This window comes from Thamnophis sirtalis, unplaced genomic scaffold (genome assembly GCF_051295495.1).
Source record: "Thamnophis sirtalis isolate CommonGarterSnake01/CBP01778 unplaced genomic scaffold, rThaSir2_p1.2 scaffold_13, whole genome shotgun sequence".
NCBI lineage: Eukaryota > Metazoa > Chordata > Lepidosauria > Squamata > Natricidae > Thamnophis > Thamnophis sirtalis.
The window spans coordinates 8,441,759-8,469,141 of NW_028261393.1; the positions used below are offsets into that span (position 1 = coordinate 8,441,759).

The 27,383-nt window shown below is 44.6% G+C and overlaps 1 protein-coding gene across 2 annotated transcripts in view; it reads left to right on the plus strand.

Moving 5' to 3' along the window:
* Nucleotides 1-13,676, plus strand: part of IGLON5 (IgLON family member 5) — a 119,036-nt gene extending 105,360 nt beyond the window's left edge. Inside the window, exons 4-8 of one of the 2 annotated variants that reach the window (XM_087727257.1) lie at nucleotides 135-254; nucleotides 2,366-2,497; nucleotides 4,298-4,418; nucleotides 12,188-12,342; nucleotides 13,091-13,676. In XM_087727257.1, coding sequence (XP_087583383.1) covers nucleotides 135-254; nucleotides 2,366-2,497; nucleotides 4,298-4,418; nucleotides 12,188-12,342; nucleotides 13,091-13,191 — 629 coding nt within the window. In that variant the 3' untranslated portion in view covers nucleotides 13,192-13,676. The remainder of the gene's footprint in view (nucleotides 1-134; nucleotides 255-2,365; nucleotides 2,498-4,297; nucleotides 4,419-12,187; nucleotides 12,343-13,090) is intronic. The other variant, XM_087727258.1, reaches the window with a different exon arrangement.
* The last annotated feature ends 13,707 nt before the right edge of the window (nucleotides 13,677-27,383 follow it).

Genomic DNA, 27,383 nt, shown 5'->3' on the forward strand with positions numbered 1-27,383 from the left:
CTTTACTTGTTCTCTTCTTTTGAACCTTTATCTCTCCCTTCTTTTGTGGGCCGACCTCAAGCTCTTCCTTCTGTCTCTCAAGGTCATTCTCCCACGCCATTATGCCGCCTCTCTCTCTCTTTTAAACCCCACAGTTCCAGCTCGGATCGTGAACATTTCCGCAGCTGTGACGGTGAACGAAGGAAGCAATGTGAATTTGCTCTGCCTGGCAGTGGGGAAACCGGAACCGACGGTAATTTGGCGACAGCTGAAAGGTGAGGAAAACTGGAGGAGGTGCTGCCCCACCCACCCCCCAACCCCCCATTGCAAGCCACTAATTGCCAGCATGAGTGAGAATGGATGTTCACACCACATGCTAAACATGATTAAATATAAACGAACGCATGTTCAGAGTTTGAAAGGTATCCTGAGTCATCCACGGATCAAATGGCCTGGGTCCATCGAACCACTAAGCCCCAATATCGAACCAAGATTAAAATAGACCAAGTTTAGCATTTGGATGACATCAACGGCTCATTTTAAACTCTCCAGATTGAGCTTGTCTAGACACAGCTTGGGTGCCGGCACAGAGGTGATGTCTGCCGGGTCCCAAGGCATCTTTTAAGCAGATGGAATTTTAGTCCTAAGTGCAGAAATCTGCCTTTTTAAATTTTTCATCTTTTCCCTCCCCCTGATCTCATCCCTTATTCCCCCATTTAAATAAATCAATGGGATTCCTTGTTGTTGTTTTTTTAAGGCTGCAAAAAATCCATTTGCAAAGCTGTGGGCAATATGTATGAAATCCCAGATATTTGTGGAGGGGGAGGGAGAGGAAAAAGTAGTGAGCTGGACTGAACAGACAATATTGACGGGGGAATGAGATTTTACACGTCACGTAGATCAAACCCTCATCCGGGACCCCATAACGAGCAGGAGACAATGCCCTTTTGTTTATCTCTTGGCCCGGTTTGTTCCTGCCACGCACAAAAAGCCGCCTTCCCTTCGTGCGGAATTTTGCTTCATTCATAAAAGGAGCACAGCTGCAGCAAAGCGACGCTGCCGAAGATTTGAATTGGAGTTTTGACATTTTGCATGATATGTTGTGAATGGAAAGGAACAAGGCGAGGTAGCGAGTGATGACATCCTAATAGGAACACTGCATTTCTGACTCACCAGAAGATGGAGCCTTATTGGAGAGCTTCCTTTCCTACTTCCCTTCCTGCACTGTGTCAGAGGGTTCATTGCACACACCAACAATTTAATCTATAGGTAAAGATTCCCTTTGCACATATGTGCTAGTCGTTCTTGACTCTAGGGGGCGCTGCTCATCTCCATTTCAAAGCCGAAGAGCCAGCGCTGTCCGAAGACGTCTCCGTGGTCATGTGGCCGGCATGACTCAACACTGAAGGCGCACGGAACGCTGTTACCTTCCCACCAAAGGTGGTCCCTATTTTTCTACTTGCATTTTTACAAGCTTTCGAACTGCTAGGTTGGCAGAAGCTGGGACAAGTAACGGGAGCTCACTCCATTACATGGCACTAGGGATTTGAACAGCCAAACTGCGAACCTTGCTGATCAACAAGCTCAGCATCTTAGCCACTGAGCCACCACGTCCCTTCAGTTTAATCAATAGATAATCTTAAAATTGGAGGGGGCCCGCGATGGCTCATCAGTTAAAGACCGCTGCGCTTGGAGAGCTGACAGCCCGGGTTTGAGACCCAAGTTCTGCGCAGCAGGGTGAGCGCCTGTTCTTGTCCCAGCTCTTGCCCACCTAACAGTTCGAAAAGCATGCAAATGCAAGTAGATAAACAGGTACCACTTTGGTGGGAAGAGAACAACGCTGTCCACATAACCATGGAAATGGTCTTTGGACAACGCTGGCTCCCTCGGCCAAGAAACAAAGATGAGCATTTTGCCCTAGAGTCGGACATGATTGACAGGGAAATCTTGACTGTAATCTTAAAACTAGGCAGGCAGTAGCTTTACCGTCCCCATCTCCACCCCTATAGAATATGGCAATTTCACCACAGTTATGATAGCCACCCCTAGCTCTGAATTTGCTTTCTGCACTCCAACTATCTCGCTCTGGGAACCCATGTTTCTTCTCCTTCATTTTTGCAGTAGTACAAGATGTTCTTTGAAAATTCAGTGTGTGCTTTGAGCTAAAGATCACTTAAGGGTTGGTTGTGAGAATGCCCATTTGGGCATTCCTCCCTCCTGTGCCTGCCCCTTATGCCTGCCCTGTGTGGGGCAGCCCCTGCATGGAGGAGGCCTGGATAACCGTGTTGTGTCATGTGTGTTTCCTTGTGTGTAAGTCTGTTTGTGTCTGTCTCCCTGCCACTGGCCCTGACCCCGTTCCTGCCTCCCTCCTGCTCCCTCCCCACAGATGGATTCACCAGTGAAGGAGAATATCTGGAAATCTCAGAGATCAACCGAGAACAAGCTGGGGAATACGAGTGCGTTACAGCAAACGGGGTCTCAACACCAGACAGCAAACACGTCCTTATCACAGTCAATTGTGAGGCGACTTTTCATTTCCTTTCTGTCCTGCATGCTCACCTGTTTTTATTTTCATTTGCATCTAAAGGCAGGCAGTAGCTTCATTTGCATATAAAGAGCCGAGGTGGCGCAGTGGTTAGGGTGCAGTACTGCAGGCCACTTCAGCTGACTGTTATCTGCAGTTCAGCGGTTCTAATCTCACCGGCTCAAGGTTGACTCAGCCTTCCATCCTTCTGAGATGGGTGAAATGAGGACCCAGACTGTGGGGGCAATATATGCTGACTCTGTAAACCGCTTAGAGACGGCTGAAAGCCCTATGAAGCGGTATATAAGTCTAACTGCTATTGCTATTGCTATCTGCAATTCCTGGACCTGAGCAAGAGGGTTTCAACAGAAATCCAATGATTGATGGAGGATCTAAGCTTAGAAATCAGCTGTAGGCTTCTGTTGTGTTCACACCTCACGGTCTCAGCAGCTCATTTATAAACCTGACGGCTACCTTTTCACCATCTGTATATGTTGATTAGTTAACCTTAGTTAGGTTTATTATATTCAATTCTCTTTTCTCTTTTTTCTCTCCTCTCCTCTCATTAATTTTTATTCCACCATTATCACTTTATAAGTAAGGCAACATACCCTGTTTCCCTGAAAATAAGACAGGGTCTTATTTTCTTTTGACCCCTGAAATAAGCACTTGTTTTGAGTTTCAAGTTTAATAAAATTTGTATGCCGCCCACTCCCATTAGAATTCTGGGTGGCTCACAAGCAAGATAAAAAAGCTTATTTAAAAATTATAGATAAAAATATCTATAAAAATTGACACATCATACAACCAGTCCAGTGGGGCTGGATATAATCAGCAGTCCCAGGCCTGCCGGAACAGCCAGGTCTTAGTGGCTTTACGAAAGGCCGGGAGAGTGGTAAGGGTCCGGAGGGTCCGAGGGTCCGGATTTCTATGGGTAGTTCGTTCCATAGGGCTGGCGCAGCAACAGAGAAGGCCCTCCCCCGAGGGGCCGCCAGCCGACATTGTCCGGTTGATGGCACCCGGAGGAGGCCCAACCTGTGTGATCTTATTGGTCATTGGGAGGTATGTGGCAGGAGGCGGTCTCTCAGGTAGCCACTTGGCCTTATTTGGGGGGAGGTCTTATTATTTTTGAGGTGCAGGAGGTGGCAAGCGTGGTCACCTCATGGCTGCTGCTATGTTGCAATATTTTCAGAGAGGGCTTATTTTGGGGGAAGACTTATTTTGGCATATGTGCTCAAAAGCCCAATTGGGCTTATTATCTGGGGAGGTCTTATTTTCAAGGAATCAGGGTAACTAACACTCCCTCATCCTCCTGTTTATTTCCTCACAACAACTCCTCCGTAAGGTGGATTGGGCTGAGAGAAAATGACTGGGCAAACTGATCCAGCTGGCTTTCATGCCTAAAGCGGGACTAGAACTCATCATCTCCTGGTGAATGGCCCAAAGACACCCAGCCAGCTTTCCTGCCTAGGGTGGAAATAGAACTCCCAGTCTCCTGGCCAGCATCTTAAACTATTATGCCATTCCATTCATTTGTCTGGCAATATGAGGCAGAGGACTGATTTAATTTTCTCCTTCCCTTCTTGGAATGAACTCAGCTACAGGGGATGATGGGAGAAGTTATATTTTGGAGTTAGAAAGACCACTGAATCCAAATGGGGGGGAATTTGGGATCCTTCTATGGCCCTTTCAGAGTTTTTTTAAGATTCTCCCTTGAAGATCTTTTCTGCCCATAGTTGAAGGCTGCAGGGAGAGAGTCTTTCACTGTTGACCTCCAATTCTGTTTTTTCCCAGATCCTCCGCTGATCACGGATGTCAAAGATTCCCACCCCTTGATAGGAAAGACAGCCCTCTTGCGCTGCGAAGCCATGGCTGTGCCCGCTGCAGAATTTCAGTGGTTCAAAGACGACAAGCAGTAAGTCTGTGTTTTCCCATCTCCTTCAGTGTCACCCATGAGAAGAGACAATGGCACTCTGCCAACTTTTTAGTGCAAACGTTTCCACATGTCTTCAATTCCTAGAGTGCCTTGGGATTGATTGGATGGGAGTTGTGGAATTGAAGTGCCCACACATCTTGAAGGATGCTTGGAGAACTCTTGTTTTAGGCAAAGAGGACAGTCACCCTAGGACACACGAAATAGGGAGAGATGGACTTCACACTTTCTTAAACAAATTCACATTACAACCGAGCAGAGAGGAATTTGGACAATCTCCACCAGGAGAACTTCTCAATGGCAGGAGCCCTTGGAGTGGTGACAAAAACATTGCTCCTGAGAAAAAAATATCCACAGGTTGGATTATCTCCTGATGAGTTCCTGTGAGATTTAATGGAAGTGTGAGAAGATAATCCAGGAAGATACAGACTTTTAGAGAGGAGATGAACAAGGAAAGGGATGTTGTGGCCTGCCAGCAGAGCTGGCAGCAGATTCGGACAGTGAGGAGGTTGGGGAGGAACATGGGCCAGTCCTAGAATCTGGAGAAGGCTCGGACGAGGGCTCTGTGTTGGAGGCAGAGAGTGAGCCAGGGCTGTATGCCAGTTATCAGCTGCCTTCAGTCAGACATCAGTGAGGCAGACGAACAGCTGGAGCCTCTTCCCAGTGTGCGCATGCATAGAGTTGCCAGATGAAGGGAATAACTAAAGAACGGGAGTCAACTTGGGAGTAAGACCAGAGGTGGACGATGAATGGCCCCTCCCAGAGGAAATAAAAGAGGAGCGAAAGGGGAGTGGAGTTTGCAGGAGACAATTAGTTCGCTTCATTGGTTTGTGACTCTCGGAGACTCCTTGCCAAGTTTTGCAAATATCAATCTGGCAGCTCTCCAAGCCAGATAAGGTCTGTGACTGTAAATCCTCCCTTGAAAGACTTTGCCAGATGTCAAGGAGCAGAATTCACAGTCAATTAATAAAAGGGTTTTTTTCTCAGGAGAAGGAGTGGCTTCATGCTCTTGGGAAGCCTTGGTCAGAACAAGGGAGAATGTTCACCCCAACAACTTGGTCATCTTAAAAATAAGGCACCACATTCTTCCATTCCATCAATGAGATACAGTATTTGCCAATGTTCTCCTCTCCTTTGCAACCATTTTCAAATCTTATTCCTGCCTCAGTGCTTTTTGGAAGGCCCCGGCTACTTGGCTCTTCTTTCAGGCTCATTCCATAAAACTGAATAGGTCTTAGTGTGTCTCAAATGTTCTTTCGTGTTGTCCTCTGTGGAGTTTTGTTGTATTTCATTTTATCTTTTATTGTTGTATGCTGCCCGGAGCTGCATTTGGGACTGGAATGGTCGTATAAATCCAGTGAATAGATACATACAGTATATGCTCACTCTTTTCTCAGATGGAAGGAAAACTCTTTAAAATTGGAGGATAGTTTTATATTTTTGCACTAATCCAAGCAAAGGATCTATAGATCAGGGATGTCCAAACCTGACAACCTTTAAGACTGGTGAACTTCAACATGGCTGGTTGGGGAATTCTGGGAGTTGAAGTCCACAAGTCTTAAAAGTTGCCAAGTTTGGACATTAACAGATAACTGATTAACAGAGTTGGAAGGGACCTTCCAAACCCCCCCCCCTCAAGCAGGAGACCTACACCATTTCTGACAAATGGCAGTCCGATCTCTTCTTGAAAGTCTCAAGTGATGAAGCCCCCACAAGTTCCGAGGGCAACTTCTGTTCCATTGGTTGATTGTTCTCACTGTCAGAAAAGTTATCCTTATTTCCAGGTTGAATCTCTCCTTGTTCATTTTCCATCCATTATTCCTTGCCTGGCCTTCAGGTGCTTTGGAAAATAGCTTGACCCCCTCCCTCTCTTTGGCAGCCCCTCAAATATTGGAACACTACTATCACGTGTCCCTTGGTCCTTCTCTTCTCTAGACTAGCCATGCTCAGTTCCTGCACCCATTCATCGTATGTTTTAGTCTCCAGTCCCCTGATCATCCTGGCTGCTCTTCTCTGCACTTTTTCTAGAATCTCAACATCTTTTTTTATACTGTGGTGCAGCGGTGAGTTTCAACCGGTTCGTGGCGGTCCCCGCAGACCGGTTGGTCAGTGAACCCAGAAGTAAGTAACTTCCGGGATCGCTGAAGGGCCCACACGCCCGCCCACGCTCCTTACCGGTCTATGAAGGCTTCTGCGCTTCCACACAGGCGCATGGCACATACAGCGCCTGCGCGATTCTCCGTGAGCAGCTGGAGCATCGCGCAGGCGCTAAGACGCATGCGTGAACTGCACGCGTGCACGAGGATGCCACCGGCAACCCACCACTGGTGTGGTGACCAAAACTGGATGCAGTACTCTAGGTGTGGTCTAGCTTACCTGTTGAAGATGCTTTAATTTGGCTTACAAGAGAAGGGATCCTTCAGGTCACCCCTCCAGGGTTTTAAAATTTAAAACCCCGCGTGTTCTGAATTGGGCTCAGAAACCATCTGGAAATCCATGCAGTTAGTGAAGTACTGGCTTAAGAAATGATCAGATCATCTCGTATAATAGAGGGGGGAAACAGTCTGGCGCAGCAGACAGACAAATAGCACAGGGTGAAGGAACTGTCTGTGCAGCCAGGCTGCGTGTCTCGTTAGTTCAACGACACCCCGTGCTTCTCCCCTTCCCGAATTGCAGTCGTATTAAACAATCTCGTGGCACATAGTCGCGATTGTTTAATGCAGATTAATTTGTGATCCACCAAGCAGAACGTGATGCCTCGGTCGTGTGTGGTACCCTATCCCTCGGGCAAGGCGGGTGCTTGCATGGGGGTGGGGGGAGGCAATAAATCTCCCATTTTGGCTGCCTGCCTGGGATTGCAATGCAAAGGGCTTGTGAGCACCTGGCAAGTCCCAAACAGTGACTAAGCTCAGCTGGGAAGGGGGTGGGAAAGCGGCTGCCACAAGTAGGGTAGATCGATGGCTTCTCTGGTTGCGCATTTTGCTAAACACTCCGATTGTGCCTGGACATTATTTCTGTAATCCTGACAGCCATGACATACCCATCAAAGTACGTTGCACCAAAGCTTCCATCATCCTTACTTAGATTAGCAAGCCTCTGGAGATGAGGACTTCCTAGGCCAATAAATCGTGAGGGCAGCTGTGAAGGCCATAAAATCCTGAAGTTTATTTATTTATTTACAAGTCGACTTTATTATTTTTTATGAATAACTTAGGGTGGCAAACTTATCCGACACACCTTCCTCCTTCTATTTTCCCCACAACAACATCCCAGTGAGGTTAATTGGACTAAGACTAGCCCAAGCTCACCCAACCAGCTTTCATGCCTAAGGCAAGACTAGAATTCACCATCTCCTGGTGATTAACTCAGTCACCCAGCTGGCTTTCATGCCTCAGGCAGGACTAGAATTCACCATCTCCTGGCGATTAACTCAAAGTCACCTAGCTAACTTTCATGCCTTAGGCAGGATTAGAACTCACTGTGTCCTAGTGATTGGCCCAAAGTTACCCAGCTGGCTTTCACTGATAAAGTGGGATTATAATTCATGGCCTGAAGCTTTCTATCTTGGTACCTTAACCACTAGATCAAAAGCAATAGCAGTAGACTTAGCAATAGCAGTAGACTTATATACCGCTTCATAGGGCTTTCAGCCCTCTCTAAGCGGTTTACAGAGAGTCAGCATATTGCCCCCAACAATCCGGGTCCTCATTTTACCCACCTCGGAAGGATGGAAGGCTGAGTCAACCCTGAGCCGGTGAGATTTGAACCGCTGAACTGCTGATCTAGCAGTAGCCTGCAGTGCTGCATTTAACCACTGCGCCATCTCGGCTCTTAAAAGGATTCCTGTTGCATTTAGTTCACAAGCCAAGGGCTCTTAATTTAGTGCTTGTTTAGAATGCAACTAGTTGGAAGCTTAGTGTCCCCATCTCTTTAATCATATCGTATTTTCCACATCCCATCTCAACTTCTCAAGACCCTCTGGAAGATCTCTTGATAAACAGGGGTTAGTAGGGAAGGAAACAGAGGGCAAATACAGATGTGATCTCACGGTTATGGGCTAGCAATACCCATCTTCAATGGCTGCACAGTTGTATAATGTCCCCACACCTGGGAAATCTAAATTTGTTTGACAGTACCATCGCAGAGATTCTATCTGAAAGCAGAACAGCTATTCCTGGGTGAAGAGTGGTATAAATTGTGCGGGGAAGAAGTTATTATTGTTCTGTCTTTCTGGGCTCCTGAAGGGATGGAGCCCACCTGATTCTCAGGATCAATTTTCCAATTTTGCCAAGATTGACATCTGACAATGTGATTTTTTTGATGGCTTCCAGATCAGCGTCTCTTCCATTTCTCTTTCTGTATTAGACTGGTGATAAAAGTTCATGGTCCAATTTTCCTGGGTCTTTGGGGTGCTGTTGTGGTTAAAAGCGCTTAGAGAAGGCACTGCCACTCTTTATCTTCTTTTATTGGGAAACAGTGACAGGTCCGTGGGTGTGTGGGAAGTCAAATACCAGAAGAAAGGGAAACACTATAACCACCACACATTAGGAGGTGGGAGGGAAGAATTCAGTATTGTGAGATGAAAAAACTCAGAAATCTGACAGTTGTCAGGTTGTAGAACATGCTTTACATCATCCCAAAGGCCATAAAATCTTAGTTCACAAGCAAAGGGCTTTTCACAGAGGTGGTATTCAGCAGGTTCTGACCAGTTCTGGAGAACCGGTAATGGAAATTTTGAGTAGTTCGGAGAACTGGTAAATACCACCTCTGGCTGGCCATGCCCCTATCTATTCTCTGCCTCCTGAGTCCCAGCTGATTGGGAGGAAATGGAGATTTTGCAATAGCCTTCCCCTGGAGTGGGGATGGAATCAGGGGTTCCCTTCACTGCATGTGCATGCGTAGTTAACTATAAATTGTTCTGTGCATGTGCAGAACATGAAAAATGTAGTAAAAAATATGCCGGCAACAGCATTGCCAACCAGGAAACCAGTTCGGGGGCATGGCCAGCCTGGGTCGCTGCCATTTGGGGCAACCAAGGCCAAAATACCACTACCGGTTCACCCAAACCGGTACGAACCGGTAGCAACCCACCTCTGGAGATTTTACAGAATTCTTCCTCTGCCATGCCCACCAAGCCATGCCCACAGAACCAGTAGTAAAAAAAATGGAATCCTACCACTGGCTTTTCATTTAGCAGGTCACGGAGTCAAACTTTCTATTGTGTAATAGAAGATTCACCATGGATATTAAAACCACCCGGGGGAAAGGGAAGGTTGGATTGGAATCAGAGTAGTAATGTTGATGAAAAGAGAGATTGCACCTTTTCTGTGTATCTGTCCAAATCTAAAGAAGCTTCCCACCCGGCGACATGGTTGAAACCAATGGTTTTCCCCCCCCAAACTTTGGTTACTTTAAGAGGTGTGGACTTCAACTCCCAGAATTCCTTAGCCAGCACAGAATTCTGGGAGTGGAATCCATACATCTTAAAGTAGCCAAGGTTGAAAAAAAAACCACTGGTTTAAATAATGGAACCTATAGCAGAGTTACACAGAAAAAAGTTTAATGGTGAATCCCTCTACTTTTATTTTGTCATATTTCTTGTGAGATGGAACAAGGTTTTGGGAAGCCCATTTCTGTCAAGGGAAATTTCCTCTCTTCACAGTAGCCTTGATTTACTCTAATCTGGTGTTTCTTTGTGCGGCCTGAAATTAACCAAGGACCTGAAAATGCTTCTGATCCTATTTTCCAAAATCTGAAATGATAACCTAAAGCGAATGAGCATTGGAACATATACAGCAGTGGTGGGTTTCAAAAATTTTTGGAACCTACTCTGTGGGTGTAGCCTCCTTTATGGGAGTGGCTTGACGGCCATGTGACCTGATGGGAGTGGCTTGCCGGCCATGTGTTTTCTTTCTTTCTCTCTCTCTTTCTCTCTCTCTCTCTCTCTCTTTCCTTCCTTTTGTCTCTCTGTCCCTTTTTTCTTTTTTCTTTCATCCCTCTCTCTCCTTTTCTTTCTTTCTTTCTTTCTTTCTTTCTTTCTTTCTTTCTTTCTTTCTTTCTTTCTTTCTTTCTTTCTTTCCTTCCTTCCTTCCTTCCTTCCTTCCTCCCTCCCTCCTTCCTTCCTTCCTTCCTTCCTTTCTCTCTCTTTTTCTCTCTCTCTCTGTCAGTGTGTGTGTGTGTGTGTGTGTGTGTCAGTGGGGGGTTTCGATAATTTTTGGAACCTCGTCTGTAGGTGTGGCCTGCTTTCCGGGTCCACTGGTGGAACCGGTAGATTTGACGAACCGGTTTTACCGAATAGGTGCGAACTGGTAGGAACCCACCTCTGATATACAGAGAGTCTCACGCTGTTGAAGGACAGTTTGTCTATCTGGGATATGGATAAAAATCTTTGAGGTTTAGCAAATCTTCCAAGAAACATTAATCACCACTTTATAGGTTTTCCCCACTGCTTGAAAATTATCCAGTAAAACGAAAATGAACGACTGTGAGATATTGAATTTTATATTACTGGATGGAAAAAAAATCTCTACATCTCCCTGTCTTTCTAATTCATATGCAATTGGAGGAAAGAGAAATGACTCTAAAAATTGCTTTGAAGGAGAAGAGCATTTCCACAGGCCCGTTTGGGGAGTGGTGTCTCTGATATTATTTAGTGATAAAGAGACTGAGGGGTGTGTGTGTGTGAGAGAGAGAATATCTCAGGGGTGTCAAACTGGATTCCTTCGAGGGCAGCATCAGCAATGCAGTTCTCCTCCATGGGCCAGATTTAAGCACCCCGTGGGCCTTGAGTTTGACACCCTTGGAATATGTTGTTTTTGATTATTCTGTAATCAACCCATCTCCCTACCCTTCCTTAATTCCAAGAAATCCCAAGAGAAAAAAACATTAGGAATTGAATATAGTCCTTGACTTGAGGGGCTCAGTGGCTCAGCAGCTAAGACGCTGAGCTTGTCAATCCGAAAGGTCAGCAGTTCAGCGGTTCGAATCCCTAGCGCCACGTAATGGAGTGAGCTCCCATTACTTTTCCCAACTTCTGCCAACCTAGCAGTTCGAAAGCACAGAAAAATTTGAGTAGAAAAATAGGGACCACCTTTGATGGGAAGGGAACAGCATTCCGTGTGCCTTCGGCGTTTAGTTATGCTGGCCCCATGACCACGGAGACGTCTTCGGATAGCGCTGGCTCTTTGGCTTTGAAATGGAGATGAGCACCGCCCCCTAGAGCCGGGAACAACTAGCATGCATGCATGGGGAAACCTTTACCTAATTCTTGACTTACCATCTTTGACTGTTTGATGTTATGACACTGCTGAAAAAAGTGACTGATTGTCACTCTTACAACTATTGCATCGTCCCCAAGGTCACATCATAAACATTTGGGCACTTGGCAACTGGCATTTATATAACAAGCGTGGCAGCGTCTTGGGGGGTTATGTGATTTGTGACCTTCTAGCAGGCTTCCGTCAAGCCAAGTCAATGGGGGAAGCCATGTTTGCTTAACAAGTGCACAATTCTCTTAACATCCGCGGTGATTCACTTAAGGACCATGTCAAAAAAAAGGTTGTAAAATCAATCACGATTTGCTTAACAACTGCTTGGCTTAGAAATGGAAATTCTGGTCCCAGTTGTGGTTTGATGGCGAGGTCTACTTGTACAAATCTCCCTCCATCGCTCTCCCAACACAACGGTCCTTTTTCTTCCCCCTGACTACAATACTTTAACTATTTACTTTCTCGTTGTCTCCCTCTTCCTAGCAGATTAATTAGTGGCTCGGATGGACTGCAGATCCAGAACGAACGCACCCGCTCCATATTGCTCTTCACAAATGTTACCGTTCGACATTATGGAAATTACACCTGCCTGGCTTCGAACAGCCTGGGCTCCTACAATGTCAGCTTACGGCTTATCAGTGAGTCTTTCCTTCTCCTTCTCTTCTCACGCTTCGCAAACGGCTGGGGGGGGGGGGGGGGCTTGCCGTAAATTTTGCACCACCTACAGGACTTTTTAGAAGCCAGAACTCCTGGAGGTCCTTTGGATAGATTTGTCTATGGTGATTCTCAGTCATCCAGATCCATGGTTGTCCCAAAGGTGCTTTTTTTCCCCCTCTCCAAAAGGCAACTGGACTTTGTTTTTTCCTTGAAGTGGTTTCGCTTCTTATCCAAGAAGAAGAAGAAGAACCGAAGAAGCTTCTTAGATGTGAAGCGAAATGTCTTTACGCTGGCATTGAAATGTGCAAGTCTTAAAGCTGTCAAGTTACAAGATCCTCGTACCCCGAACCCTTTAGGGAAAAAAAAAACCCAGGGGTGTTCAAAGTTGACAGCTTTAAGACTTGTGGACTTCAACTCCCAGAATTCCTCCTCTCGCTCTTCATCTTGATGATGTACGGACGGGCGGGGGGAGGGAGCTGGAACCGGTTCTAAAAGGGCACTGTAGATTTGTGAAACCTCTTCTATAGAAGAGGCTAGAACTGGCAGAAACCCACCCCTGATCCTTCCGAGGTTGGTAAATCAAGGACCCAGATTCTTGGGGGCAATATCCTGATATTCCAAACCGCTAGGCCTGCGGAGTGGTGTGTATGTCTAAATGCCATTGTTCATTGCTCATTGAAACAAGAACATCTACAAGGGTAACCTCTTGTTTCTCTTTTTTTCTCCCAGGACCGGGTTCTCTGGACAATGTAGCAGTGGCCAGGACAGAACCTCCTGTCCTTTTGGGTTTGCTGTCATCTGTTTTTGTGACTCTGTTGTTTAAGATTTAGGGCGCCAGGGAAAAGATGCAGAACAAGGAAACGGAAACAGGTGAAAGGGAAAGAATCCAAGAGAGGGGGAGAAAGAGAGAAGGAAGACATCTCTACTTTCTGGAGAGAGAAAAAAAATGAAGAAAGAAAGAGGGAGAGAGAAATGAAATTTATCAAGAACCCATCACTGTGAGGGATAGAAGAAAGCAAAACAAAACAACGACAAAAAAAAATATGCATTTGTTTCTACCGCCATTTCTCTTCACACTTCATCTCAGACACTTTCGGTTGAACTACTTGTGGTTTAACACAACTGCAAAAGACACAGGGCTCTAACAGTGGATGGCAACGCAACAGTCCCCCTTCTCCTCAAGCTCTGTGGTTTAATAGAGAGATCTCCTCCTCTTCCTTGGGCCAGTTGGCCTTCTGAATGCACGGAACCTGGAATGTTGATTCCACAAAGGGTTGTTTGATTGTTATCGCTATTATTATGATTATTAATTTTCTTTGGGGTTGTCCTTGGGGTTGTTTTTTTTTTTTGTTTTTTTGTTTTGGTCTTCTTTTTTTCTGGTGGACATTTCTCACCAGGAGGCTACATTTGAGGGGTTCCTCTTTTGTGTTGTTATTTACTAGGTTGAGAATCTTGACATTCATTTAACCAGGTTATTTCAGGTGGTGTGGTCCAGTTTAGCAGCCAAGGACCAGGCAGAGGCTCAATAATTTCAGTAGGCCTCGTAGCCTGGGCTTCGAAGCTCTCCTTGTCCAGTGTCTTCACGAGAAACATTGGCATCAAGTTCAACTCACTGCATGAAAGTGGTCCAACGTTCTGCCCTTGGGAAGCATCTCAGTGACCCTCAACATCCTCTCTGCTGCCATCCCAGCGTCTTTGGAAGAAGGATGAAAGAAATCTGAATTTTTCAGGCATGGCATTTAAGCTATCGGGGTAAGAAGGACTTCTGCCAATGATTACTAGAGGTAACTTTCTGTTGTCAAGAGACAAAGACTACAAAATAGGAACCAATGGCCTGGCTGTTTGATCATCCTGGAAATTTCCTTGCTTTTTATCTTTGGGGTGGGTGGGTCTATTATTCGCTGGAAAACCGTGGCTTGGAACATCTGCCAGCTGTTTAATTCGCTTCTGTTTTCCTTTCTTTCCTTTTGCACTTTTCACAAAACCCTTTTCCCTACTCCCCAACGTGTCATGTTGCTCCTTCACACAACCGGCTGGCTTAATGGTTTCTCTCTTGGTGGTCAACTTCTTAACGCAACAACCATGCCCTGAAAGTTTTTCCTTATTTCTGTCTCTGTTCCGATTTTTAAAAAATTTTATTTTCATGTCCTTGAGAAGGTTCTTTTTATCGATTGCACTTTGGAACATGGGATCACAGGTGTGCTTATTCAGTACTTCTGCATTTTGCAAACAACTGGGGGGTGGGGTGTACGGTAGAGTGTAGAAATCGGTATCTAGAGATAGCGCATGCAAAAATTTAAATGCTCATCATCCTTCTAGTGGCAAAGGTAAACTTAAGAGTGTGTCCACAGATCTTCTGCTAACATAACAAGCCCAAACACCTTTCTTATCATGATAGATTATTTATACTTATCATGGTAGGTTTATAAAGTTACAGCGTTAAGGTTGATAATGGCTGTATTCATACCGTCTCTTTAACCAGGTTGTTGAATTTACGCATATTCTGATATTGCACAATATATCAAACCCTAAACATATCCTAATGGCCTGGTTTCACACAAGATCTAAAAGATATAGCCAGGCCTGAAACTCGAGAAGCATAGCATGCTGTGTGAATATAGACAATAGGTCCTTATCAAACTTGGTTAAATATGTCGTGTGAATACAGCCAACATGTTGCCTTCCCCATGAGAAGATGGTTGGAAGTGGTAGATATCTATGTGTGGCAACTGTGCTTATCCTACTTTTGCATCTGGATATAGTTTGACAGGTTTCTGCCTTTAGAGATTGACATTCCCGGTAACAAAAGACAAATGCTTGCTGCTAAAAACTAGAGTAAGATGCATGAGACAAGGTATGTCAAGCAAAGATGGAATTTCTTCCATAAATCTTTTTAGTATTGCTTTCCTCTGGCGCGCCGTTCACACAACGTAGGTAGCCTAGTTATAGCATTTATCCATTTTCTGGGTTTACACTGCAGGTGAACCAAGGGGACTGGGTTCATGCAGTGGGCCCAATTATTTATTCAACAAACAAACCAACAAACCACTAAACACGGTTAAACATTACCAAAATTGACATGTTGTGTGAATACTGTCCACCAGATGTGTAAACTGAGCTAGTTTTGAGTGTTGGGTGGAGCCAGGCACGAAACTCTTGTGCTAAATTTCTCTGTGTATGTGGAAAGGAATGGCCTATCTCCACATGGGAAGAAAACAAGGTAGGGAAATTCTTCCCACAAGTATGAAACTCTGAGAGGCAGGCAAGTTTGGGAAGAAATAGAAAAGTTCTCTTGAGGTCTTTCTGTGCTGGATGAGTGGATATTTCTCACCCTGGACCCCTTTCAAACTTGTGAGTTTCAACTTGCTAGCTGGGGAGTTCTGGGAGTTGAAATCCACCATCCGAAAGGGGCCAAGGTTGAGAATTAACTGCTTCACAGGCCAGCTCTGTCGATAGGCCAAAATTTCTCTGTATCCCGGAGGAATTTTACGTCTAAATCGAACGAATTAAATTCCCCACCTCTTCCAGTTCTGTCATCGGAAACTGTTATTTTTCTTCAATACAATACTATACGCCCTCCTACCATAGCACAAGTAGTAGAAGAGCATCATTTCTGAATTTGCTAGGAGGATAAAAATGCACCAGGAATGACTGATTCAATTATCTTTGCATCTTTTTAAATATATATATATATATATATAGGAATTTATATATTAGGAATTTTTTTCATACCATGAAAGACAAATTTAAAAAAGAAAGAAAAAGAGAAGTAAAAAGTGCAAAAAAGAAAACGAAAGGAAACGCTAAAGTGCAGAAATATACGGATGACTTCCATCCCGCCTTCTTTTCAACAGATAATTACAATTATTATCTCTTCTCCCTCTGAAATGTTACATTATGATAGTAGCATCTTCTTGGCCTTCCCTCTGGCATCTTTCCTATGATTTTTGCACCTTTCGACAGGTAGTCCTTGATTTAAAACCTTTTCATTCAGTGACCATTAAAAGTTAGCGCAGCACCGAAAAAAGTGAGTTGCTAACTAACAGTCCTCACATTTGTGAATGTTGCAGCATCCCCTTCCTCTCCTCCCCCTCCCCTGGATCACAAATCACGTGATCAAAATTTACCAACCATTTGTTGATGATTGCTGCAGTGTCCTGAGGTCATGTGATCACCATTTGTGTTCTTCACAGCCAGCTTCTGACGAGCAAAGTCAATGAGGGAAGCTGGGTTCGTTTAATAACTACCAGATTCACTTAACAACGATGGCAAAAAAAAAGTTTGTAAAAATTGAGTGCAATGAGCAATGAAAATTCTGGTCCCAATTCTGGTAATAAGTCGAGGTCTACCTACATTTATTTTCTGGCACTGAGAAATGCCATGTTTACAGTGGAGGTCTTGGTTCTCATGATGCTGCTGTGGGAAGAAATTTCCATCTGGTTCAGTTCCAAGCTGGGAGAAAGGCACTGGGGACAAAATGGAAACTGGAGGCTGAATGGGAAGATGGTTTAACGATGAAGCAGAAGCGCATAGGTGGTTCTGGTGCTGCTGACCACATGGAGTTGAGAGTGAAGGGGGAGGCTTTGAACTTGAGCTTCCTGTTCCTGTGAAAGAGCATGCATTCTATTGGCTGTTGTCAGACTTCCACGGGGCCAAGTACAAATCCTAGGAGTTTGTCTGAGCTAGGTTTGGTTGAAGTTGGGGCTGATGCAATGAAGGGGCTTGTTGGGCGATTCCTATTGTGGCTGAGGGCTAACCCTACCTTTGTTCAGTCTGTGCTGCAGGAAGTAACAGATTACCAAATCTGCATTTCTAAGACCTGGCCTCAGCTTAGTATCTGCTTGGGGGGCCAGGGAGATGGGGCTCTGAGTTTCTGTCTCCCTTAAGATTTTTATTTCTTTTAAGGGAAATATTTTATCCTGCCTCTTTAAAATATTTCTCACATTTTTTTTTCATTCTTCTAGAAGACGGGTGGGTGCTAATTGTCTACACTGCAATAGGAAAAACGGGAAATGTTATGCTGTCTTGTCTATGGAGATTCTCAATCATCCAAGTCATGGTGGTCCCAAAGATGCTTTTTCAAGAGGCAACGGGACTTTCTGTTTGTTTGTTTGTTTTGAGGATTTTTGTTTCATCAGCTCTGAAGAAGCTTCTTGGAGGAGAAGTGGAACGTCTTCAAAGAAAAACCAGAAAGCCCAGTTGCCCCTTGAAAAATGTACCTTTTGAGGAATTGCAGGAGAATGCACCTGTGCATTTCCTGTCAAGTATCTTCAATCCTCTACCCATCTTGGACCCAAAAGTGAAGATGTGTTCACGTATTTTATTTTGACAGCATAGGAATGAAAGCTTCCAGTTTTCCTAACAGGTTTGTGTCTAGATAAAGTGTGCGAAATATGCAAAAAAAAGAGGAAATTATGGGAACGTATTGTAGCCATCTGTCTGGAACGGTATAGGGTTTCCTGCCTAGGCAGTGGGTTGGACTAGAACAGTGTTTCTCAACCTTGGTGACTTTAAGTCCTGTGGACTTCAACTCCCAGAATCCCCCAGCCAGCATAGCTGGCTGGGGGATTCTGGGAGTTGAAGTCCACAGGACTTAAAGTCACCAAGGTTGAGAAACACTGGACTAGAAGACCTCCAAGGTCCCTTCCAACTCTGCTATTGTATTGTATTGTATTGTATTGTATTGTATTTGCAGCATTGATTTAAGCTGTTGTTACACCTCCGCTTTTCTCGACCCTAACATTTGATTATGCATTATGCAGGTATCCGATGTTCAGTTCATATTTAAAGACAGATTATGAGCAGCTCAAATGCAGCTTTGTAAAAACCATGGTGAGAGAAATGTCATTGGATGTGATCGTGACAGTAGAAGTCAGCTTCTAAGCTCTGGGCTTTTCCTTTGGCAAGCAGTGATAACTATGAAAATAGACGGAGGATTTTCATGCTGCTGAATCTCCAAGGCACTGAAAGAGACTATTTGGTGGGGCTTGGCGTGCCCAAAATTTAGAAAATGCCTACCTTGATGCGTGTTTCCCTTTCCCCTTCAAACATATGGGATATACAGATAGTCCTCAACTTACTTCCTTTGTGACTATTCAAAATTTCAACAACACTGGAAAAAGCGACTTATGACCATTTCTCACACTTGCAACATCCCCATGGTTGCAACATCCCCATGGTCCAGAGGTGGGTTCCTACCAGTTCGCACCTATTCGGTAGAACCGGTTCGTCAAATCTACCGAACCGGTTAGAAGAGGTTCCACCAGTGGACCCGGAAAGCAGGCCACACCTACAGAAGAGGCTCCAAAATTTTTTGACACCCACCACTGCTAAAGGGTTAGGGATGCAAGGATCTTGTAACTTGACAGCTTTAAGACTTGCGTACTTCAATGCCAGAGTTCCTGAGCCAACGTGACTGGAGGAGGAATTCTGGGAGTTGAAGTCCACAAGTCTTAAAGCTGTCAGGTTTGAAGACCCCTAGTTTTTTCTTTCTAAAGGGTTAGGGGTGCAAGGGTCTTGTAAGTTGACAGCTTTAAGACTTGCATGCTTCAATGCCAGAGTTTCTGAATAGCTACTTGGACCGACCTAAGTACTAATTCATAATTTCATATCCGGTCACTTGGGCGGCAAGCCACTCCCATCCGGTCACACGGGTGGCAAGCCACTCCCACAAAGGAGGCCACACCCACAGAGTAGGTTCCAACAATTTTTGAAACCCACCACTGCCATGGTCCCATGATCAAAATTCAGACACGTGACAGCTGACTCATATTTATGACGGCTGCAGTGTCCCAGGGTCATGTGGTAATTTTTACAGACTTCTAACAAGCACAGTCAAAGCAAGATTTACTTAATAACAACCATGTTACTAACTTAATAGTGATTCACTTAACAACTTGTGGCAAGAAAGGGGGACAAAACTCACTCAACTGTTTTTTAGCCACATAAATTTTGGCCTCGTGAGTCGAAGACTACCTGTGTCAGATTTACATGTTTGTTTATTTTTTAAAATATGCAGTATCCAATCAGGAGTGATGTTCCTTATTATATGAAGGAATGTCAAATTTCTACAGAAACGAAGTGCAAGTAAAATAAACTTATTTTCAGAGGTCGCAGAGGCTGTGAGAGAATACACCTCATTCTCACACAGCTTTTTAAAAAATCATACCAGAACAGAGTATGTTTTCAAGAATAGTTGTCTGTGGAGATTCTCCATCATCCAAGTCATGGTTGCCTCAAAGATGCTTTTTCAAGAGGCAACTGAACTTCCTTGGTATTTTTGAAGACATTTCCCTTCTCATCCAAGAAGCTTCATCAAGGCTTCACCCAATGAACTTTCTTGGATAAAACCCAAAACATCAGTTGCCTTTTGAGAAAAGCATCTTTGGTTCAAGAACAATTGTTGGGCTTGGCCAAGGGTTGGTAACCTTAAACACTCAAAGAGTTGCAAAGATCCTAACTGGAAGTTCAATTCTGGAGCCAACCGGAAGTCCGGTTCCCCCACCATAGAGTCTCCTCCTAGCGCAGCGTCATTTTTCTTCTATATGTCCTAACCGAAAGCCCTATCAATTGTGGAGCTCACCGGAAAACCCACCCCTTGCCATAGAGTCTCCTCTCGGCATTCTGTGCTTTCCCCTAAAGAAGCTTTTGGAAGCATCTCTCAAAATTGTGGCACTGACCAGCGACAGGGAGCCACAGCAGAAGGATGAAAGAGCCGGGTTGCTGACCCCTGGCCTTGGTGAACGCTGGCGTGTCACCCCAAAACATGGCATGTCAATTTTGACACGTGTGTCGTAGGTTCACCATCACTCCCCCAAGTCCTGTCTCCTTGGCCCTCTCCTCAAGTAGCAAAATCTATGCGAAGAAAGTTGGCTTTTAAAATGGCATAAGTTAGGCAAAATGAAAGGGCCACTTGGTTAGTTTTGCGGAGTTGATGGAGGTAGCAAAACCCAGCTTTTCCTGGTTCTCATCTGGTTACAGATTTCCAGGTATTTGGAGAAGTGGATAGTAGAAGGAGTTCTAGAAGTAATCAAGAACCCTTTTCCAGGAGAAGCCAACCATTCTCTGCAGTGGATGGGCTGTTTTCTTCAGCTTGATGGCACTACAGAATCCGGTTCTTCTGGGAGTTTGGCAAGATGCATGTCCAGCTGTCTCTACCCTCTTCATTGTTACTTTTATTAGGCAACTATTGTTATTCAGCTTTCCTTAGCCTGCGCAGATGAGTCTTAAAATATAACGCATCCGTAGAGTTTTGGATTTGGGGGAAAATACTTGTGGTTCCAAGATATACTGAAGAGCAAGGTGGAGAGGAGAACAGAATCCAGAAAGGAAATTGCGGTGAAAATTGGGGATGCTATAACTAAAGGCAGTCCTCAACTTACAAGATTTTATTTAGTGACTTTGGAGTTACGGCGGCACTGAAGAAAGCGACTCATGACCATTTCTCACACTTAACAACCATTGCAGCATCCTTATGATCGTGTTCAAAATTCAGACACTTGGAAACTGACTCATACTTATGACGGCTGCAGTGTCCCCCGGGATCATGCGAGCCCCTTTTGCTACCTCCTGACCATCAAAAGTAATGGGGGGAGCAAGATTTACTTTGCTAACTTTGCCACGTAACAACTGCGGCAAAAAGGTCGTAGAACGGGGCAAAACTCACTGAGCAGCTGTCTCGCTTAGCGACAGGAATGTTGGGCTCAATTGTGGTCGTAAGTCGAGGACTACCTGTGTGCTGTCAGCACAAAGGGAAATATATAGCTCGTTTGCTTAAGTCTCAGTGTTTTTTCTAAAAAAAAAAAAAAAACTGGTTTGAACTGGCAGCTCTCCAAGATGATGGTCATTTGCATACATGAGGATTAGGTCTGGATTTACTGATAAAGCTCCAGGAGATTTGCAATAGGTCACAGGGATTTCTGACTTCAGCGTTTTTAATGCTAGAACATTAAAGAAAAAGAAAAAGACAAAAGTGACAGTAAGGCAGGCCTGAAGTTAAACTGGTCCAATAAAGAAAGTTTGAAACCGACTTGAGGATATTGGGGTGTGTGGAAGTAGTAGGTGCTTCATTCAGTTCAGAATATGTATTTTGCAGAGACAGGAGCCTTTGGGTCGGATGTCTGGATCTTGTTGTTTGAGGACGAGAGCAAATAAGACTTGTAAATCTGATTGCTACCATATAGGTTGTCCTCACTTAATGACCAGTTGCTTAGCAATGGTTCAAAGTTACGACAGACCCCCGTGGGTACTTACGATCCAATTCCAGAGTGTCATTGGCAGCATACAGACACACTGGTGATCACGTCATCGTATTTCAGGTGCTTGGCAACTGGCTAAATTTTACAGCCAATTGCTGCATTCTATGGTGATATAACTGCGATTTATATATATTTAGAGTCACAACCCCTGGTAAGCCCCAATTATGGGAGGAAGCTAACTGCTTCCATCATCTGTCAATCGGCTCGTCACAAGAGTCCATCACGACAGAAACCCAATATTTTTACTGTTGCCTTTGTTATATATGTGGTTTTTTTTAATTTGTGCTGATAAATAAATAAAGGGAGACTAGTATAGATCTATTTCAAGCTATTTAGCTCTCATCAGCTAGCCATACCCTTACTGGGAATACAGCACAGGCTCGATTCCCAGTAAGGGTATGGCTAGCTGATGAGAGCTAAATAGCTTGAAATAGATCTATACTAGTGTCCCTTTATTTATTTATCAGCACAAATTAAAACACACACACACACACAGACAGACACACACAGACAGACACACACAGAAACACACACACACACACACACACACACACACACACATTATATATATATGTCCTATATGTCTATAGGAATGAATGCGCTTGCTTTACGACTGGCACATTTGTTTTACAACCACTGCAAAACAGATTGTAAAGTCAGGTCAGTTAGGTGGGTGTCTGGATTGACAACCTTTATGACTTAACGGTAGAAATCCAGTATTTCATCGTGGGCGTAAATTGAGAGCTGCCTGTATTTCTTTTGAGCCGTTGACGTAGCCTTCCCTTTTTTTTCTTGTGGAAGGGGAAAGTGGAAAAGGAGAATTAATTGTGATAGTGGCTCATAATTGCTTTCATATAAGCGTGGGTGGTGGGTTGGACGTTTGGACATCTCGGTCATTCAGAATACAACCTCTGTACGGATTAGAACAGGAGTGTCAAACACGATTTCATTGAGGGCCACATCAGGGTTATGTTTGACCTCAGGAAACTGGGGTGGGCATGGCCAGGGTGGGCGTGGCCAGGGTGGGCGTGGCCAGCTTGGCATCACTCATGTTGTGGGGGGAGACTGTGGTGGCTGGAGTGCTCTGTCAGCAAAAACAGGCTCCCCAGCTCCATTTTCGTGAAAACGGGCTCCCGAGCTCCATTTTTGTGAAAACGGGCTCCCGAACTCCATTTTTGTGAAAACAGGCTCCCGAGCTCCTTTTTCATGAAAACGGGCTCCCGAGCTCCATTTTCGTGAAAACGGGCTCCCGAGCTCCATTTTCGTGAAAACGGGCTCCCGAGCTCCATTTTCGTGAAAACGGGCTCCCGAGCTCCATTTTTGTGAAAACGGGCTCCCGAACTCCATTTTTGTGAAAACAGGCTCCCGAGCTCCTTTTTCATGAAAACGGGCTCCCGAGCTCCATTTTCGTGAAAACGGGCTCCCGAGCTCCATTTTCGTGAAAACGGGCTCCCGAGCTCCATTTTTGTGAAAACGGGCTCCTGACCCCCATTTTTGTGAAAACGGGCTCCCGAACTCCATTTTTGCTGACCAAGGCACCAGTCCTTCATTGTTTCCAGGGCATCTCTGCAGGTCACATCTAAGCATCTGGAAGGCCAGATCCGACCGCTGGGCCTTGAATTTGACACCCCTGGATTAGAACTTCACAAAGTGATTTAGTAAAGCTATGATAACATATGTATCTTATTATTATTTCATTTTTGGTGGCCCAGTAGGAAGGATGGATAAAACCCCTGGTTATGAATCACAGATCTCATAAACTTTGACCAGTGTTACTGTTGGTCCTTGGAGAGGTCAAAGAGTCTGGATGGCAGGATGTATGATCAAAAGTGGATATAACACATTCTTTACTGTTTTACTATCCCAGTAGATATCCCAAGGTGCCTGAGATAACAAAAAGTCTCTTCTGAATTAAATCCCACAGGATAGCCAGTAGCACCCAAGAAAAATAAAAATAATTTCCTATTATTGCACCAGAATTATGTACTGAGACACCTTCCCTGACGGTTCTCTACAGTAAATTACACGTGAAAAGGATAGTGAGACCAATACATGAAGATACTTCTACCTGGGTGCACTTATGGAGTATGCGTGTGTATCTAACATGCGCCTAACATGCGCCTGTTCTTGACCAAATTCCCCAAGAGCAAATTCTCTTGTGTTCTGCAGTTGTGTGTCCATGAATCACGAAGAACTGAACTGAATCTGTAGGAGACCTTCCTCAACTGATACCTGATATAGTCAGTTTCACCAGCTATTAGCTAACACTGTTGGGGGCGGGGGGGGGAACCATGAAAAATAAAGACATCTAATTAATGCTTCTGGTAAAAGCATTCATGTGCTTATCTTGGCCACAAGACAGAAGTGGTTTATAATCGCCTTCTTCCAGAATTCAATGTCTTTGTTTATGGTGACAGACCAAAGAAATCCCCCTATTTTTTCTTCTTCTTCTCAGCCTAACAAATCGTCCTGGAAATCTCAGGTGGTCCTTCATTTAAGTTCTACTCAGGAACAGCCTTGCTTAGCTTTGGAAACCATCAACTCACGGAGAGTTGGTGCTGCTCTTTGCTTGAGGAATAGCATGGATTAAGAAAAGCTATAATCTTAAGCATCTCTATGGAGATTCTCAGCCATCCAGGTCCTGGTTGTCCCAAAGGTGCTTTTTTCAAGAGGCAACTGGACTTTCTGGTTTTTCTTTGAGGAAGTTTTGCTTCTCATCCAAGAAGTTTCTTGGATGAGAAGCAAAACATCTTCAAAGAAAAAACAGACATCTTAAGCATGCATACTATGGGGTTACTTCTGGACGAATATACATATGTTTATGTTATAAGGGAAGGTGCAGAGTGTAAGTAAGAAGGAGAACAGTCCAGGTGGATAACCATTCATCTCTTCAAATGACCACGTTTTCTCCCATCACTTCCTTCCTCCACGAAGCTTATCTACATGTGAGAAAAGGAGACAATTACATCATCACCTAGATTTTCTACATGTTTTGGTCTGTCACTGGTTTTCCTTGAGGTGAAGTCTTTCCTTATGTTGTTTTTTGAAGCCAGGTGAAGGGGGAAAGCTGTCATGGCAGGAAGGTGTGGATCAGTGGTGGGTTTCAAAAACTTTTCGAACCTGCTCTATGGATGTGACCTCCTTTGTGGGAGTGGCTTGCCGGCCATGTGACCTGGTGGGAGTGGCTTGCCGGCCATGTGTTTTCTCTCTCTCTCTCTCTCTCTCTCTCTCTCTCTCTCTCTCTCTCTCTCTCTCTCTCTCCCTTTCCTTCCTTTTGTCTCTCTGTCCCTTTTTCCTTTTTTCTTTCATCTCTTTCTCACTTTTTTTCTTTTTTCTTTTTTCTTTCTTCCTTTCTTTCTCTTTCTCTTTCTCTCTCTGTGTGAGTGTGTGTGTGTGTGTGAGTGGTGGGTTTCAATTTTTTTTCAAACCTCTTCTGTAGGTGTGGCCTGCTTTCCGGATCCACTGATGGAACCTCTTCTAATCGGTTCGGTAGATTTGACAAACTGGTTCTACCGAACTGGTGCTAACTGGTAGGAACCCACCTCTGGTGTGGATCCTCACCTTAGGCCAGTATTTCTCAGTCCACTCATGCAGAGGGAATCCAGAATCAGAACAAAGCTGGAAGATACCTTGGACTAGGTCTTCTAGTCCAACCCCCTGCTCAAGGAAGAGACCCTATACCCTTTCAGACAACTGGCTGTCCAGTCTCTTCTTGAAAGCCTCCAGTGATGAAATACCCACAACATCTGAAGCTGTTCTACTCTCTGATTGTCCTCACTGTTAGGAAGTTTCTCTTTAATTCCAGATTGCTTCTCTCCTTAATTAGTTCCCGTCCATTGTTTGTCTTGCCTTCCAGTGCTTTGGAAGATAAATTGGAGGACAACTTGATAGACAAAGGGTTGTGTTTTATACCAGATGTGATGCAGAGGTGGGTTCCTACCAGTTCGCACCAGTTCGGTAGAACCGGTTCGTCAAATCTACCGAACCGGTTAGAAGAGGTTCCGCCAGTGGACCCAGAAAGCAGGCCACACCTACAGAAGAGCTTCCAAAAATTTTTGAAACCCACCACTGATGCAGACAGACAGACAGACAGACAGACTCACACACACAGAGAAAGAGAAAGACAAAGAAAGGAAGAAAGAAAAAAAGAAAGAAAAAGTGAGAGAGAGATGAAAGAAAAAAAGGAAAAAGGGACAGAGAGACAAAAGGAAGGAGAGAGAGAGAGAGAAAAAGAGAGAGAAAGAGAGAGAGAGAGAACACATGGCCGGCAAGCCACTCCCACCAGGTCACATGACTGGCAAGCCACTCCCACAAAGGAGGCCACACCCACAGAGTAGGTTCTAAAAAATTTTGAAACCCACCACTGATGTGATGGAATATAAACTTGAGCCTGGGAATGAGGAGCGAGCCGTTAAGGGCAAAGGAGTTCAGAAAAGATCACCCAGTCCTGGGAAAGAAGAAAACACAACCAAGAAGCTCAGACTAGCCCTGCCTTGATTTCTTTTTTTGGTTTAAGACGGCGTGGAGAAAAATTCTGGCAGCCTTCAAGATTCTGCATTACACCCAGCAAGATTATTCCTCAAAAGCCCTCCCTCCTCTTCCTTGGTTTCGTGACCTTCCCTAAGTTGAAGGGCTGACATCAGGCACCGTGGCAGCTGCCTGGATTTATGTTAGCAAGTCAATAGTGTTCCTTAATCACGCGCCTGTGATTGAACTGCCACGGCTCGTAACTGTTGTCAGGCTTCCTTCCATCTCTCAGAGGAGGCAAAAGGTGTTTTGCACAAAAGCAACGAGTGGGACAAGCATCTCCTTGATCAATGGCAGAATCCATCAACTTCCTTCTGAAATAGTCTCAGTGCTCTGAACGTGTTTATCAATAGATCCTGGCTTAGCTTGCACTGACGGGACGTCTTGGCCATCTTTTTTTTTTAAAAAATAGCGTACTTTCCCCATCTTATACTTTCTCCACCATTGATTGACGGGAATGGAGAAAGAAGCCCAGATTTCCTCCATTGGAAAAGTGCTCAGGTTTGAAGGATGATAACTAGGATGATTACAGTGAACAGCAAGATGTGATGATCTCCTTCAAATGGAGGGATTCTATTGACAATTTGATGATATTTCTAAGCATTGTTATATTTTGTGATCCGATGGGAGGCTGTCCATATTTCCAGAGAGATGCAAGACTTTAAAGGGGAATTGGCCCTTCCTTCCTTCCTTCCTTCCTTCCTTCCTTCCTTCCTTCCTTCCTTCCTTCCTTCCTTCTTTCCTTCTTTCCTTCTTTCCTCCCTCCCTCCCTCCTTCCTTCCCTCCCTCCCTCAGGAATGGTCTACTGTCTGTGGTTTGAAATCTGTCTGCAATCCCACCAGCCATAACAAGGTGGGCCTTGCTCTAGGCCTCTTCCTTGAAGCAGTGTCACCTAAAGGACCCAGGAAATGTCCCTATTCTACCACAATGCCTGTTGGATGAAGGACCATTTCCTCCTGGGATTTAGATGGCCTAACCCCGTTGGCTTTCCAAAAGACTTTAAAAACTTGATTGTTCCCTCAGGTAATGGGTCAGGATGCTAACTGAACTGTATGGTTTGGGTGTGTTGTTGGATGAAAGTCAGCTTGAGGACAATAGCTGCATTATATTAATGTTATCATCATATTCATTTCTCTCTCTTTTTCAACTGTGGAGGTTTATGGCTATGGATATGACGTATTGTTAGCTGTCCAGAGTCCCAGGTGCACTGTATATTTCTTTAAAAAAAATTAAAGCGG